The 15913-nt window shown below is 45.9% G+C and overlaps 1 protein-coding gene across 2 annotated transcripts in view; it reads right to left on the bottom strand.

Annotated features, from left to right (window-relative positions):
* ZDHHC5 (zinc finger DHHC-type palmitoyltransferase 5) overlaps positions 1 to 15913 on the bottom strand; it is a 24644-nt gene extending 8731 nt beyond the window's left edge. Inside the window, exons 1-3 of one of the 2 annotated variants that reach the window (XM_034645124.1) lie at positions 15588 to 15913; positions 11043 to 12247; positions 3157 to 3278 (exon numbers count right to left, since the gene is read on the bottom strand). In XM_034645124.1, coding sequence (XP_034501015.1) covers positions 3157 to 3278; positions 11043 to 11146 — 226 coding nt within the window. In that variant the 5' untranslated portion in view covers positions 11147 to 12247; positions 15588 to 15913. The remainder of the gene's footprint in view (positions 1 to 3156; positions 3279 to 11042; positions 12248 to 15587) is intronic. The other variant, XM_019803221.2, reaches the window with a different exon arrangement.

Here is a 15913-nt window from a genome sequence, read left to right as displayed (position 1 = left end):
TCCCTCCCTCTGCCCCTCCCTCCCCCTGCTCCCACACTGCTACGCTCAGTCTCTCTAAAATAAATAAATCTTAAAAAAAAAAAAAAAGCATGTACATTTGCTATAGAAAAGTGGTAGATGTAAATGTTATATATATAAATCTTCAAAACACTGAAAGGAAATAGGAATAGTAATTATCTTTTTTTAAAATTTTATTTATTTGAGAGAGAGTGAGTACAGGCAGGGGGAGGGGCAGGAGGAAAGGGAGATGAAGGACTCAATCCCAGGACCCTGAGATCATGACTTGAGCCGAGACCAAGAACCGGATGGCTCAACCAACTGAGCCACCCAGGTGCCCCAATAGTAATTACCTTTGGCTGTGAAATTACAGGTGGTATTTGTCTTTTTTATGCTTTCTACATAATGAATATTTACTACTTATTAAAATCTTTACTTTTTACAGAAGTTTTCTTTTAAAGGAAAAAAATTAAAGTGCTACTTATTTTGAAATTTCTGATCTTTCCACACCAGAAGTGAGCACTTTCTCTTCTTAAAGTACTCTGTGGTTCTTAGGTTACTCCTGTACTCAGCACAGTACAGGGTATTTATTCATGGAAACGTCTTCCCTATCATTCTTTATAGACTGAGCTATTTGAAAGCAAGGACCTTTAAAAAAAAACTCATCCCAAATGACCAGGATAAAGTCTTCCATACAGATCAATAAATATTTAATGTATGAACATTACAGGGCTCATTAAAATAGCCCTCCTTGGGGCACCTGGCTGGCTCAGCTGGTTGAGTGTCTGGCTCAGGTCACGAGCCCAGGGTCCTGGGATTGAGCCCCACATTGGGCTCCTTGCTCAGGGAGGAGTCTGCTTGTCTCTCTCCCTCTGCCTGCTGCTCCCCCTGCTTGTGCTCTCTCCCTCTGTGCCAAATAAATTTTTAAAAATCTTAAAAAAAAAAACAAAAAACCCTCCTTGGCGCTAGGGACTCCAAGTTCCTTAGGTTCAACTAATCTTTGAGACAAAGTCACAAAGCACAGTGATACAGGCTTTGTGAGCACAATGATCTCAGGAAAACCTCATTCTCTCCAAAGTTGTCTTCCCGATTCACGCCTCACCCTTACAAGTTAACTTCACAGGTGAGAGAAATACTGGTTATCAGCACCAACCCTTATCAACCTCTACCTCTAATGACGGCTCCTGACTCGCATCTCCTCTCCCAAAACGCCCTGCTTCTTCTGTAAGCTTAACCCTTCCAACATGCACAGGAAAACACATCCTCCCTCCAGAAGGTAATTCTATTATCCCCCTTTCCCTTATCCAGCTCCTCTCTCTCCTTCAGTTCCATCTCCTCACGCTACCAGAGTGCTTTAATCTTCTGTCACAAAAAAAGGGGAAAAAAAAAACACCAAAACCCCTCTCTCTCTCCCCTAAGACATTCCATCTTCTGCCTTCTCTGCTTAACTTCATGAAAGAGTAATCTGAACACTCACGGGCTCTGCTTCCTCGCTGCCCATTCGCTGCCTTCCAAACCATCACAGTTTTGCTAATTTAAATGTATTTTCCCCACATACATACCTAAACACACTATTAGAACTATGCCTGTCAAGATCACAAATTCCTGGGGCGCCTGAGTGGCTCAGTTGTTGAGCGTCTGCCTTCGGCTCCAGTCATGATCCCAGGGTCCTAGGATCAAGCCCCACATCGGGCTCCCCGCTCGGCGGGGGGCCTGCTTCTCCCTCTCCCTCTGTCTACTGTTCCCCCTACTTGTGCTCTCTGTCAAATAAATAAATAAAATCTAAAAAAACAAACATATAATCTCTGAATTTTAACAAGTTTAAAAATAAAAAGATCACAAATTCCTTAGTTACCAAAACAATGGGCAATTTTGAGTTTTCATACTATTGGATCTCATTTCTGATACTGCCAACCATCATGAACTTCACAAACCCTCCTTAGTTCCCACTTTGTCCAGTTTCTTCTACTAACCTTTCTTGCCCAATCCCTCTCCAATGGCTCCTCCTTCTCCTCTGCTCATTATTAAAATGCCAATGCTGGTCAGATCTGACCTTGGTTCTTTCCTAATCTTGTTCTACTTTCTCTAGACAATCTTACTCCTGTTGCTTCAAACACCACATGGCTGAAGCCTCTAAGACCAAGGTCTCTGAGTCTGATGACTCAATTGGCCACTGGGCAACTGTATCGGAATGACCATACTATCTCGAGTTCAAATGCCTAAGAGGCTATCTTCCCTCCAAACATGTTCAACATTCCTGTAACTCCTATCTTGGTTTACAAACATCAGCATCCAACTTATCTCCCAAGTTAGGAGCCTTGGGACTACCTTAGACAACTCTTCACTCTCTCACTCTCCCCTGATAAGCAAATGGTCAGGAAGAAATCTTTCGAGTCTACTGGGAAAAATCTCTAAATCCAGCCGTGAATTCAAGTTCTCATCTGGTTTACATTATGGCAATCGCCTCCCAAAAGGTATCTGTACATTCTTTTGAGAATTTTTTTTGTAAAAGGAAATCTGATCCCATGATTCCTCCAATTGAAGACCGCTTGCTGTCCAAAGAAAGAAACAGAATCTATTTAATCTAATTAGCACACAGTCTTTGACAATTGGGCTCTCATTTACCTCGACCTCTTTTGGCCCCACCATGTGCTTTATCTTCCGCCCCACTGAGCTCGGCATTCATGGCACATGCTGCTTCCTGGACCTAGAACGTGCCTCCTGCCATCCTCCATTTCCTCTCCTGCCTCCTCCTTGCAGCATTTCCCCAATTTATTGGGGCAGATATAAGTGCACCCTTTTCTGTGGCCTAAAAAAACACTGTTCATGCCTTCACTACAGTTCACGCCACACTGTTAAAACTGTCTAATTCATCCTAGATTATTATTGTGCCTAGGGATAACGCCCGACCCATATGCTCAAAATGAATCTCTGCTGAATGAGTAACTGAAAATCAAAAATTTGACCCGAAGTGAATGAACAGGACTAGAAGTTATGACATCTATTCTAGAAGACTCTGACCCACTTTTCATTATTAGACTATTGAAGTATATGAAAACCCTCAGAGTCCTAAGGCCCAGGACCAAAAGTGTATGTCCAAAAACCATTATTTTTCAAAGGTAGTTGAGGAGTTTCCAAGAGAGGAGAAAGAGATCTTACCTCGAGGGAAAATCCCTGGGTCCATGAAGGTGGCCATGCTGAAGTTGGCCAGCACAAAGAGAAAAACAATCGCATTGTAGATGGGCACTGCAGGTGACACATAGAGGCTTAGTCCTGGACAGCTGCACAGATAATAAAGAAAATGAGGGGCTGCCCCTAACACTTGGGACACCAACCATATAAAAATCTGAAAGGTTCAGCCCCCACACCTATAAATTTTATATTTCACCTCTGCTGTCTCAAATTATCTTTATCCTTCACAAGTGGGTCTACTTTCCCCACAGAAATGCTCATTTTAGATCAAGGTACAAGACTCAGAATCTCTCCTACCATAGCCCCTTGTACTAAAGGTCTGCGTTCATCAGATTCATTTTTCCCCTGTGGATCTTTCCACATTTTAGAATCTGTCCTTATCTCCTTTTAAGCAGGCACAAGAGCTGGGGACGGAGCACATAACTGATGCCAGCTACATTCCCTTCTCTTGCACAGGCCGAGGCTGCTGGATCTCAGCCATGCCCCACTGACCTGCACGCTGGCACAACCCATGGGACACCACCTGCCTCTCTGGCTCCCCTTACCTCTTCCTAGCTGGCTTTCAACCACTCTTAACTGCCTAAAATTTCTTCACTGCATCAGATATTCCTGAGAGTTTTATTCAACTAAAAGCTAGTTCTCAAGGGGGACAGGGGGACCACACACAGATAAGTATGGATATCAAGACATAAACTAGACTCCTTGAGGTCTATAAATGAAGAAGAGTAGGGGAGAGGAAAAGGGGGCGGGAGCAGACCAAATCAGCCCTAAATCCTTTAGGAAAAAGAAACTGGCCAAACATATCCAAATTCCACAGGGTCCAAATCAAGAGATATGCGTTAGGTAACCTTTCTTGACACCCCCCCCCCAAAAAAGAGGGAGGTGTGCCCTCGTCCAGGATTAAACTCAGTTTCTTTCAGGATATGAGTCTAAATAGGAATGCTGTTAAGAACTCTTCCTTTCTGCTGATTTCCTGGGAGCTGGAAGTTTCAGAAGAACATCGGATGGGCTGGTTGCTTTGTCAGTACTATCAAATGCCCCCTCTCCTATCTCAGTTCACGAAGAACTTCCCCTTACAAGACAGTGGCTAAATACCCTAATCTGCTTTGTGGCTGAGAACTTAATCTCCAGAATGAGGACAGCATCTGTCCTTGTCCCCTTAATCTAGACCAGCCAGAAGTAAAGGAAGAGTTCACTGAAAGGAAGAAGGGGCCAGAAGAACAAGACAGCAAATGAGTCCTGAGAATTAATTCACAGTATTCCTGGATTCTGTTGAGAGAGATCTGTCTCCATTAAAACAAAAAGCACAGCCCTGAACAGCGATTCAAGACAATTCACAGGAATTGAGCACCTTAATCAGATATAAACTAATAAGAAGAAACAAAAATCACTGTCACAAAACATCTCACAAGTCTTTACCACCTCTATTTATTCAAATTCGCCATTCATTTAAAAAAATTTTCAAGTAAATGTTTATTGTGTGGTAGGCTTTTTAGACAGTACATATCAATTAACTCTTTGCTTCTCTAGGTAGGTGAGCACATAACTGGGAAACAAAATAATGAAGCGAGGTGCAGGCACTGATTTCAAGGGAAAACAGACCCTCAGTCACCAGGGTGACTTTTTCCTCTATCCACATCTCCCACGGAAGCCTCTTCCTCTGGGGGGGTTCTCTGGTTCGGAAAAGATGTCCCTATACACCAGCAGGGTTTGGGATGGAATACAAGCAAGGGGAGTCCTTACACAGCCCCACCCAAAGGCTGACCTCCCAGGCTCCTTAGGAGGGAGGGACAGAAACTGAAAACCAGTCATCCAGGTCAGAGCCCCTCCCTAGCACTTAGCTGTCGCTTCGATTTCCGCCAGGGGAAGAGGAGAAAGGGTGACTCACTTGACTCCTACAGCCTGGGAAGATAATTAGAAGGGAAAAAGAAATTAAATCCTTAGAACACTGAGGTCCCCATGATTTAAAAGTCTCATTCCTAGAATCGACGACTGTAGCTACAGTGGCCTCTTGAGCTTCTGACAGACTAAAGGTTCCTCGATCCCTGAGGGGAGCTAAGGTGAGAGAATAAGATGTCAGCCCTTTGCAGGCACAGATGGCAGTCTTTCTGACCCCATTTTTTCCTTCAATTTCTGCATTTCCAAATGAAGAAACTCACCCAACTTCTTGGATACGCTGCCACCCACCCATCCCTGGATAATGAACGTCACCCCTGCAATCTTCCCCCCCCAAAGATTTTAAAGTAATCTCTACACCCAACGGAAGGCTTGAACGCACGACCCTGGGATCAAGAGCCACACGTTCCACCAACTGAGCCAGCCAAGCGCCCTGTTCCTGTAACATTCCTGATATCGACTCATCCCAGCTGAAGCATGTAATCCTACAATCCAGTTTCAGTATCTGTTGCCAAGATAAAGCCTACCCCCAGAGTAGCAGCAACTAGAAATGATGCAAATGACTCCACTTCCCAGGCAGCATCTGCCCCCTGCCTGAAATCAAGGACCCACTGCTTCCAACCTTCACACTCTAGCTGACGGAACACCCCACCAAGGAGAGGCGTGAAGGAGCAGAGCCCGTTCCTGCCACATCCCATATTCTACTTGGCTCAAGGAGAGGCTTGTCATTGCTATAGTAGTTTGCCAAATCCCTAGGTGACCACTCCAAGTGGCCTGTCTGAATCTGTTGCTTTTGATGAAAGGAGATGAGGCCTGGGCTGAGCCGGAGTTGTTAGGGCTGGTCCTCAGCCTATGGCAATAATCACAGAGCTCCAAAGCATAGGGAGTGGCGGTAGCCCAGAAGGCTGGCTGACTCACTGACGAGACTCCCAGACCTACACTAACCCAGGAAGAACAGGTTCTTCTGCCCACCCATCCAGCACTACTGTTTTCAGAGAGAGTGGGTTTCAATACCCACAGTCCTGGGGCACCTGGTTGGTTCAGTCGGAAAAGCACGTGACTCTTGATCTCAGGGTTGTGAGTTCAAGCGCTACACTGGGTGTGGAGATGACTTAAAAAAATAAACTTAAAAAAATACCCAGACTCCTGAAAAATCTGTTTCCTAGCCCTAACACTTCCTATTATAAAAAATGGTTAAGTTGCTGGGTAAGAGAAAGTAGGAGTCAAGAAGCTCTGGATCTTAATCCCGTCCCCCTCAATCAATGCTTTGCTATGGAGCCTCAGGTAATCTACAGAAACCTCTCCAATCTGTTACTTCAGCTACATAATACAGATATGAGAATGAAGGAGATAATATATGAAAAGATCCTGGAATTCTTTTTAAACCAGTTAGCTTAATACTGAGCATACACTGGCTAGAAAACATGCCCCCCCCACATTACCAACTGTCACCATCATCATCAATTATCATTCCAGTTCCACCTTCATCCCTAATTCTACTTCCTCCATGTGAGGTACTAGAAATGCAAGAGCGCTTCAAACAGAGGCGCTACCTCCGGAAGAATAGGTCTAAGCATTCCGCCCGTGCCTCGCACACAGTTTGACTCTACGGCTAGAGCTCCCTGTTGATGAGGCAAGGCTGGAATGAGTGGTCCATTTCCTGCCCCTGGCGATCCTCAACATTCCATGGGAAAACAATTTTTCCCCTCTTAGGTGGGTAAGTTTCTCCTAAGATACCGGATTTGTCGTGTCTTACGCACACTTTCAAGCAGCTGAGTGCAAGATGTAGGACTTGGGCACTTATTCCTGGATGAAAAAACAACGTGGGAAGTAAAAGGAACATCCACTGCTCAATTAATGCCCTAAATCACGAGGCTGCTCCCACTCAAATCAGGTGCCAGCACCTCTGCAGTCAAGAAGAAAAGGACCAGCAGGAGAGGCACTAAGGTACCCAACTCTGTGGGTAAAGGGCTGGGAGGGGCCAGAGGCAGAAACTGAGGAGAAGCAAGCTCTCCCACAGACAGGACACTGGGCAGACCATTGTGGGTTCTGGACAACCCTGACTTGCACCCTTCCCTGCAGAGGACGCCTGGCTGCAGAGATTTTACCGCTGCGCCCTCCCTGCCACCTTTAGAAATAGACACACCGTGAGACACTGGCTGACTTAACTCCGAGCTCAAGGAGATTTTAGGGAGGCAGTTCAGTGATTTATTTTTTTTTTTTTGAGATTTTATTTATTTATTTGACAGAGAGACAGCTAGCGAGAGAGGGGAGTGGGAGAGGAAGAAGCAGGCTCCCAGCGGAGGAGCCTGATGTGGGGCTCAATCCCAGGATCCCGGGATCCCGGGATCACGCCCTGAGCCGAAGGCAGACGCTTAACGACTGAGCCACCCAGGCGCCCCCAGTGATTTATTTCAAATGGCATTGCCAGGAGCTCTAAGAAAGACTCACGGGTGAGGCAAAGAGGAGACACCAAGTGGCTGGGCCTCTGCACACCAGCCTCACTTGACCCAGAGCAGCCCTCCTCTCATGTTCTACATGCTGGGGTTCCGCGTAAGATCTCACTGGAAAAAGGGTCACCGCGCTTAAATAAACTGCTCTCGGTCAACCTCCTCATTTTACAAAGAACAGATTCACAAAGGTTAACAGACTTTACCAAAATTAGTCTCCTGACCCCCAAACAGTGCTGATTTCCTCTTACATAACACTGTCCCCTACCCTCACCAATCACAATAGGGGACTAAACTAAGACAGATGAGGATCCAGGCCCATTATCTTAAACACAGGGGCTAGGATCTAATTGGGAGGAGGGGGGCTACCTTAGCAGACACTCTCCTTCCCCAACAGTGGAAACGGAAAAGAATTAAAACAGAATCCCCAATAACTCTCCCACTTAGTTTTGGTATGGGACAAATTCAGTGAATGAGAGGGACCAGGGTTCTGGAAGGAAGGCCTCAGCTATTCTATTCAAGCTTCTCCAGGGCAGGTCACCTTTTGGCGACCAAACCCAGCTGATAATTTCTGCTCACAGCTTTCCCTACCTGCCAGAGAAACACCAAGGGTAAATTGTTCCTAATGAGTTGAAGCCTACATGCCTCCACTAATTATGTGTGCCAACTGAAAGGGACTCTCCCTCCTACTCCCAGTCCTCTAGGTCCCCAAGTCATTCCCGCTTGGGACTTAGACTGGTATAAGAACAGACAGTTATAGCCTGGTTGAAGAGAATAGGAGGATGACAGAATAGTTACAGATTCAGGGCCCCAAATAGGAGCTGGCTCAAAGACAGCCTTCCTCTGGGGTACCTGGCTGGCTCCGTTGATAGAGCACGTGATTCAAGAGATCTCTGGGTTGTTAAGTTCGAGCCCCACGCTGGGTATAGAGATTTCTTAAAATCTTAAAAGAACAAAACCAACCAACCAACCAACCAAAGAGATGCTTCCTTTTGTCTACTTGAAACCAGAAATTGTTTTTTAGGTTGTATATAGTTTTAAACGGGGGGAGGGGGGTTCTCCAAGGAACTGAACCTCAAAAAAGGATATAATCTGTGGGGGAACACTTTTTGACAACAGTGGCAGCTCAGCCCAGATACATGCTTACAGAGGAACTGCTATGGTCAGATGTAAAGGAAAAGATGAGAATTTCACAAGTACCAAGAGCTAGGTGATAAAAGATAAATAGGGTGTTTGTCTCCATGAGGTGGATAGGGGAGACTCGAGGGGGAAAGGAGCCCAGAAACTGGCCCTGAGCAAACCGCCAGGGGAAACTCTAGCTACGACTTAAGTCTCTTCTAACTTTGGATTAGAGGCAGCAATTCCAAAGGCCATTATTGTCCTCCAAAATTCTTTTTCCTGGGGCTGAGAGACCATGGAATAAGGAGGGCCCCTATTTCTCTGGCACCAGGGAATGAGAAAGTAGGTTAAATAGCTTCAGCTATCAGTCGAGAAAATGCCTATGTCAGGACAACTCTTTGTGGTGAAACTGGTATAACCAGCCAAGCACTTCAATGGCTTCAGATTAACAAAATAAGAACGAGGATTCTGCTTGCTCTATCCCAAGAACAGATGGGTTAAAAGAGAGACCACTCAGTCAGCCCCCTGAATTTCCTAGCTTCCCAAAGGCCTTGCCTTTTGAAGGAAAACAGACCCTCCTCAATCAAACAGGCCTAAGGGTGTCAACCTGGTCTTGTAACATACCCTCCTGACACAGCACCACAACTGCTACAAGGATATGAAGATCCCACATAACTGTCCTTTGGTTAAAATACTGATTCTAGAGGCGCCTGGCTGGCTCAGTTGGTAGATCATGTGACTCTTGATCTCAGGGTGGTGAGTTCGAGCCCCACACTAGGTGTGGAGATTACTTAAACATTAAAAAATCTTTAAAAAAAAAATTGCTGATTCTATTTACTGGCCATAATAGCAGAAACCAAAACAAGTCTAAGACTGAAGACTCACATCTCCTTATTGACGGTTAATACATGAAGAAGGACAGAACACTAAACACCCTGAATTTAAGCAAGGGAAAAAATTATGAGGAAAAGTCAGATAAAGAAGAGTACAGAGAAGAGTAGTGATGCTTTAAATCCTTGAGGAACTCAACAGGCACGCTCAGGCTGGAGAGCTGGGGGCCAAAGAATCCATGACCTCTACCCTCCAGAGGAACAGGTAAAAAGCAGGATGATGCTCATACCTTAGATAAGAGATTCATTTTTTTCCTTGTTTAAAAACTAAACCGAAAAACATCATTACTTTGCTGATCTATTGGCCAAACAATCCAAACCTTTTAGAATTCCTTTTGATATCTGAAGCTCAATTTAGGGGGGAAGAGAGGGTTACCTCCCTTCCTCAGATTTAATATCGGTTCTTAGGTTTCTCCCCATAATAGTAACTGCCCCCTCCCCAGCAATTCCTGCTTCATTCATCCTTCTATGAGTCCAAACTGCTTTTATTTCCTACCACTTCAATCCATTTCCTTCCTCTTCCCAGCAACATCCCATTGCTCTAAACAGCATCTCACAATTAGGTTTGAGCCTGAAATCATGGTAAGGTGAACTCCCCAGAAAATCTAGCATGCTCTGATTGTTCCACGAGGTACAACTAGAACACTAACTCAGTGACTCAACAGTTTAAGGCTCAGAAGCCTGCTACACGTTAATTCATAAACAGGTAACGGCAAAGAGGCCGGTCAGGTGGTCAACAGCTAAAATACTGTGGGAAGAGGAAAGATCAGTCTCCTCCAGGGACCAAAAGATGAACAAAGTCTGAATATCCTAAGCAGGAAACCCTTCGGTGGCAGCTGCTTTGCCTAATAGGACCAGGGAATGCAGGAATTACTGCCATCCCTTCCTTCAGAAGGAAGGGATGTGAAGGCAGCCTGCCAGGACTCTTCCTAAATAAAACCTGCCCTTTCCCAGTGGCCTTCACTGGTCCAGCCTTCGGCTCTTAAGAGTGCAGAGAAAACCATCTGAGCAACAGGAAAAGCCCAGCTGTCTCCTTGGTATAACTCCTAAATCAATTCTGCAATTCTCCAGTACACTCAGCTCCAGACATCCTGGGGAAAAGCCATTACTATGTGAAAAACCTCTAGTCTAGTTCTTTCTCTCACAGAACCAACTGCTTAAGCTGATTCAAGCCTCTCTGGTGGTTTCCTCCTACTTCCTTCCTAGTTCATGATCAACTCATGATGGAGAGCTGGGTAGGAAAACACAAAGACATCTGTGATTCCCAAGGAAGGGAGGCAGGTGAAAAGAGAGAATTCCACAGAGTAAAATTTCTAACAAGGCTGACAGGACAGGCTTTTTTCTCCCCGTGCTTACCGCGTCTCTTGAGATGTGCTGCTGCCTCGATCAGACATCAAGACGCCCAGGCACGTGGCGAGTAACTAGCGAAACTCACGTGACAATACCCCCCTCACCTCCCATGGAGCCCCCCAAGTACCACCACTGAGAGGAAACTCACGTAAAGGCAAAGAAGAGGGTCGTAGCTCCCACTAAGAAGATGGCGGCTGCTGAGACCGGAACATACTTGCTGGGCTTGAATCTCTTTCCAGACTCTGCGGGCATGTTGGAGCTCTGATGGGAGGTCTGCCCTGCCGCATAGCCCAGGCCCACACAGCGGCAGAACAGACAAGAAAACGGGATGAGGGAAACAACGGAGAAAAAGAGTACAGAAGGAAACCAGGGAAACAGAAATTGAAAATTATCACCCTTCCCCCTCCCAAAGAAAACCAAAGTTCAAAAGATCTCAAATGAAGGAAAGCATATGGGAGGGGGAAAGGCAATTCCAAATGATGACTAACCACCTCCCCAGAACAAGGCAAGAGGGAGAGATTAAGAAACACAACTAGTACAGTTTAAAAACCAGAGACGAACAGTAGGCTGTATACATGCAAATGGCTGCAGGTGGAGAACATGGGCCGTCAGACAGATCAGGGAATAGCTCATGGATGGAGGCAAGTCTTCAAAGGGCAAGCAGGGGAGAGTATCAGGATAGGAGAGGACACTGTGGGCAAGGCAAAATTCTTCTGAGGAAACACTCTAGCACCTCCCCGACTACCACACTCCACGAGATGTGAGCTGCACCTACAAGAGGTGTGTCCCGTGTTTCTATTTTAATCCAAAAGGGAACCCGAGGCCCCTTCCAGTTTTAAAGAGAAGCTGTTTTTACTGCAGTCCTCGTCTCTTTTAGACAGTTTTCTCAATGCCACCACTCCCACACCTTGACTTCAGGGCTTGTAGTCTGGCAATGGTGGTTTAATTTTATTTATTTTCTCCTGATGGCTAAAGCTGGGCAGCAGCTGTTACAAGGTTGAGTTGTAAATCCTTTTCTTCCAAGGGGGAGGGAAAACAGAGAGAGTGAGCACGAGCAAGCTTGTCTGTCTTCAATCTCTTCTTGTTATTCCCAAGCCCTTTTAAGGGTTCTGTTTCCTATCGAGTTCATGCAAAACTGAAGAGAAACGTAAAATCCCTGAAGCCATGTTCTTTCCAAATAGCAAAATAAGATGAAGAAATCAATTCCACTCAATGATAGTTCTAAAAGGGTACAGTGGATGAAAGCAAAGTTCCAAAGAGGTTCCTGTTTCCAGGTTAGTCAATGTCTTTGATCTTTCTTCTTCAGTCTTGGGCTTTCTAGATGCAGAATTCAACTGGGTTACAGTGCCTTACCTGGAAAAAAAAAACACAAGTATCTTCATCAGATAAATTCTTTCAGAGAATTTCTTAAGAACATCAAGGCTAACACCCCACAGGCTACTCTGTTTAAAAAGTGCCTTTTTATGGCATATACTTAACTTATGTGCATGTGGGAAAGGATTCTGAATTGGGAGAACAATGGATTCAGAATCCTTCACTCTTCTTAGTGCTGTTCATACTGGAAAGAGAAGAACATGGCTTCACCTGGCCTGAGGCCATCAAAGAACTAGCTCTTATAAGGGGTGCATCTCACCTGACACAAACAGGCAGTACCAAATATCAAGAATATAAAAATCTAAAAACAAACAAGGGCACAGCAGTGAAGGGCAGTCCTAGAAAAGAGAGTTCTCTTTGGACAGAGAGTATTTATTGCAACAATGAAAAAAGAAAAAAGTAACCTCAAAATTAGGACAGTATGTCTCATTTCCCTTCTGTGTATGTCTCTGTCTCTTATCTCTCTATGCTTTTTAGTTATAACCCTGAAGAGGCAAAAGCCGAGTTTTTGGTCTGCTGGAATAACCCATGAAAGGACCTGGGTGAGAACTGTCCTTGAGCTAAAAAGGTGAGCTGCTTTCTTGGAGAAACTGAGTCAGCCATTGGTGCTGGTCCTTTTCTTCCCAATTCAACAATTTATTCCTACACTGGCCCATCAGAAGTCAGCTGAGCCCCACATTCCCCATATGATTAAGAGTAACAATTATTTCTGTTGACAGTAGTAGCCAAGTAACACTTTGGATTTTATAGGACGCTTTTCATCTAGTGATCTCAAAGCACTTAACTCACATTATCTGGTGACACAGTCCCTTACCCCACTCCATAAAATTGAAGGCTAGAGAATGCCTAAGGCCATTTTACTTAATCACTTGAGCAGTCAAGTTAAGAACCAGAGTTCACATGCCCCTTTGCCAACACAAAGCCTTTCTACCACTTTCTCATCCACTACACTACTTGCCCAGTGACTGCATCTTGGAATCTGCAGACCAAAAATTTTACTCAAGTTAGAATTTAAAAATAAAAGTTTGGGGCGCCTGGGTGGCACAGCGGTTAAGCGTCTGCCTTCGGCTCAGGGCGTGATCCCGGCTTCTGGGATCGAGCCCCACATCAGGCTCCTCTGCTGTGAGCCTGCTTCTNGCCTGCTTCTTCCTCTCCCACTCCCCCTGCTTGTGTTTCCCTCTCTCGCTGGCTGTCTCTATCTCTGTCAAATAAATAAATAAAATCTTTAAAAAAAAAAATAAAAAAATAAAAATAAAAGTTTATTTGACCCAAGCAATTATCTTCCTTAACACCAATGGCAGAAATTCCTATGTCAGAAGATTCAAACAGTGAAATATAAACGTGCCCTGGAATTCATCACTTCCTCTCTTACCAGTGGCATGGAAGGCAAAGACACCTTCCTTCAAGATGCACTGTCTCTCTCCTTAAAAAACAGAGTATTAGAGGGCCAAACGGCAATATTAGAATAGAGTGACCACTCAGAGAGTAAAAGAAATTGTCAAAGGCCTAAAAAAGATAAACCCCCTCTAGCCCCTGATTTTATGATTATTTACCACTCAGTTTCTATAGGAATCAAAGCCCAACCTTCTTAATTTGGGTAACTTTGTGAACAATGAGAAGCAAATTCTTGGTCTGTGAGCAGTACTATTAAACTTACTCCTCAAAACCCCAAAGACTAGAGAAGATGGAAAACTACATTGCTTCAATATTATCTAAAGTAAGTAGTATCATTTAGATACCACATATTATTTCTGATTATATCTTCTGACAGGAGAAAAGTCACATGGGCTAATATTGCCATAGTAATGCAGGGTTATAAAAGGCCATGCAATTTGGGGAGTACGATACTGGGAAACAAAAGTGATAAACATTTGAAATCTTTAGGGAATATACATCAGAAGGGAGAAGACAAAAACGGAACAATTTATTCGCTTTAGCAAAGACGCACCAAGTCTTAGCAGAAGAATGTGCTGTGGGCAGTAGGGATGAGACTGCAGGCTGAATGTGGTTCATCACAACCAGCAGTCTGGATCTGTACCAGCATGAGAAAGGTGTACAAGAATGTGTATGACATATTCAGGCACAAAGTAATCTATGGAATGAAAATATGTACATAGAAAACAAGCTACAGATCACATTGTATAAATGTTTACTACAAGTAGGTACCTCAAAGGGGTGGATGGGTATCAGCAGTACCACCGATAACACAAGTTATCATATGCTGAAATAAAGTAGTGTAACACTGCAATATAGTAAATCTGAATACAAAGTACTCAAGGTATCAGGAATAATCCACATGTCAAGATGTTGGCTAGAGACAAGCAGAAGTTTAATAAGGGTGTTATTACATACGGAAGTAGCCAAGTACATGGCAATACGATTCTTATAAGCATTAGGTGGGTTTTTAAAAACGAGTGATAATGAGCCTTCTGAAAAGATCTGAGAGAGTACGAGGGGTACTGGGATAAAAGGATAGGGATGTGATATAAGATCAACCTAGACAAGATGGCATTAACCAGGAAGTGAAAAATCCAACGCAAAAAATGGTCTAGGGTATAACACATATCCGATCCTACACCTCTTTCCATAACTTTTAAGTCACTTTCTTACTTCTCATTAGCGTGTTTTCATTTGGCCAAGTGGGTAAAACACTTTCCACCTCCCTGTCCCACAAAGAGATTCCTATAGGTAAAATATTGGCAAACACATTCGAGCTCCACTGGCAAAAAGTACAAAGTACTAAAAGCACGGAGCACCCAGCTGATGGGGGTAGGGAGGAAGCGGACGGATGGGAGAGAACAGGTAACAGGATGAGGCGTGAGCCAAAATAAGTACCAGCAAAAGGGGGCAAGGGACCTGAAATGCGGGGACATAAAAGGGGAACAGCACCCCGTCCCCACCCCGGAGCTGGGACAGGGAGAATCACCATTCGAGGCAGAACTGGCTAAGACCGAGAAGACGGAATCCGCGGCGGTAGGGCCCACTGAGGCTGCGGGAGACGGCAGAGCCCGGGGGCGCAGGGCCGGGGGCCGAAGGGGCGGCGGCCGGGCGCCAGGCGCGGAGGTCCCGAGCCAGGACCGGGCGGCCGGGCACTAACCCGTTCTGAGCCCCGGCGGCCGCGGATCCCCGGCCTCTACTCGTCGTCCGTTTCCGGGGCCCACGGGTCCCGCCGCAGTTGGATGACCCGGCCCGGGGAAGGAATGGGGCCTCAAACCACCTCCCCCCTCCTCGGTCCCCCTTCCCTAGAGGTCACTCTCCCCTCCCACCTCACTGGCCCGGCACTTCCGGTTCCGCAGGGGCCGGTGTCCCCGATACTCACCCCCGGCGCGGTTCCCGTCACCGCCGCCGTCGTTGTCGCCGCCGCCTCCCGGCAGTGCCGTCCGGCCTCTGAGAGGCCGCGCGCGGCCCCCGCACGCTCCACGCCCGCCCTGCTACGCGCGCTCCCGCCCGGCGACGCTCGTCTTCGAGCCGGCGCGCGGCCGTTGCCCTCAGCGCCGGGTCTCGAGCCCTCCCAGCGTTCCCATTGGCTCCCTGTCCCGGGCGCGCGCAACGTCTCGCGCGCGGCACGTTTCTCTCATTCATGCGGCTCGCGACGCCGCGCCCGCCCCCGTTCACTCTCCCATTCACCCATAGCCCCCACCCCCA

This window comes from Ailuropoda melanoleuca, chromosome 16, assembly GCF_002007445.2.
Source record: "Ailuropoda melanoleuca isolate Jingjing chromosome 16, ASM200744v2, whole genome shotgun sequence".
Lineage (NCBI taxonomy): Eukaryota > Metazoa > Chordata > Mammalia > Carnivora > Ursidae > Ailuropoda > Ailuropoda melanoleuca.
The sequence above is the reverse complement of the archived record's forward strand: the minus strand, read 5'-3'. Positions and strand labels throughout refer to the sequence as shown.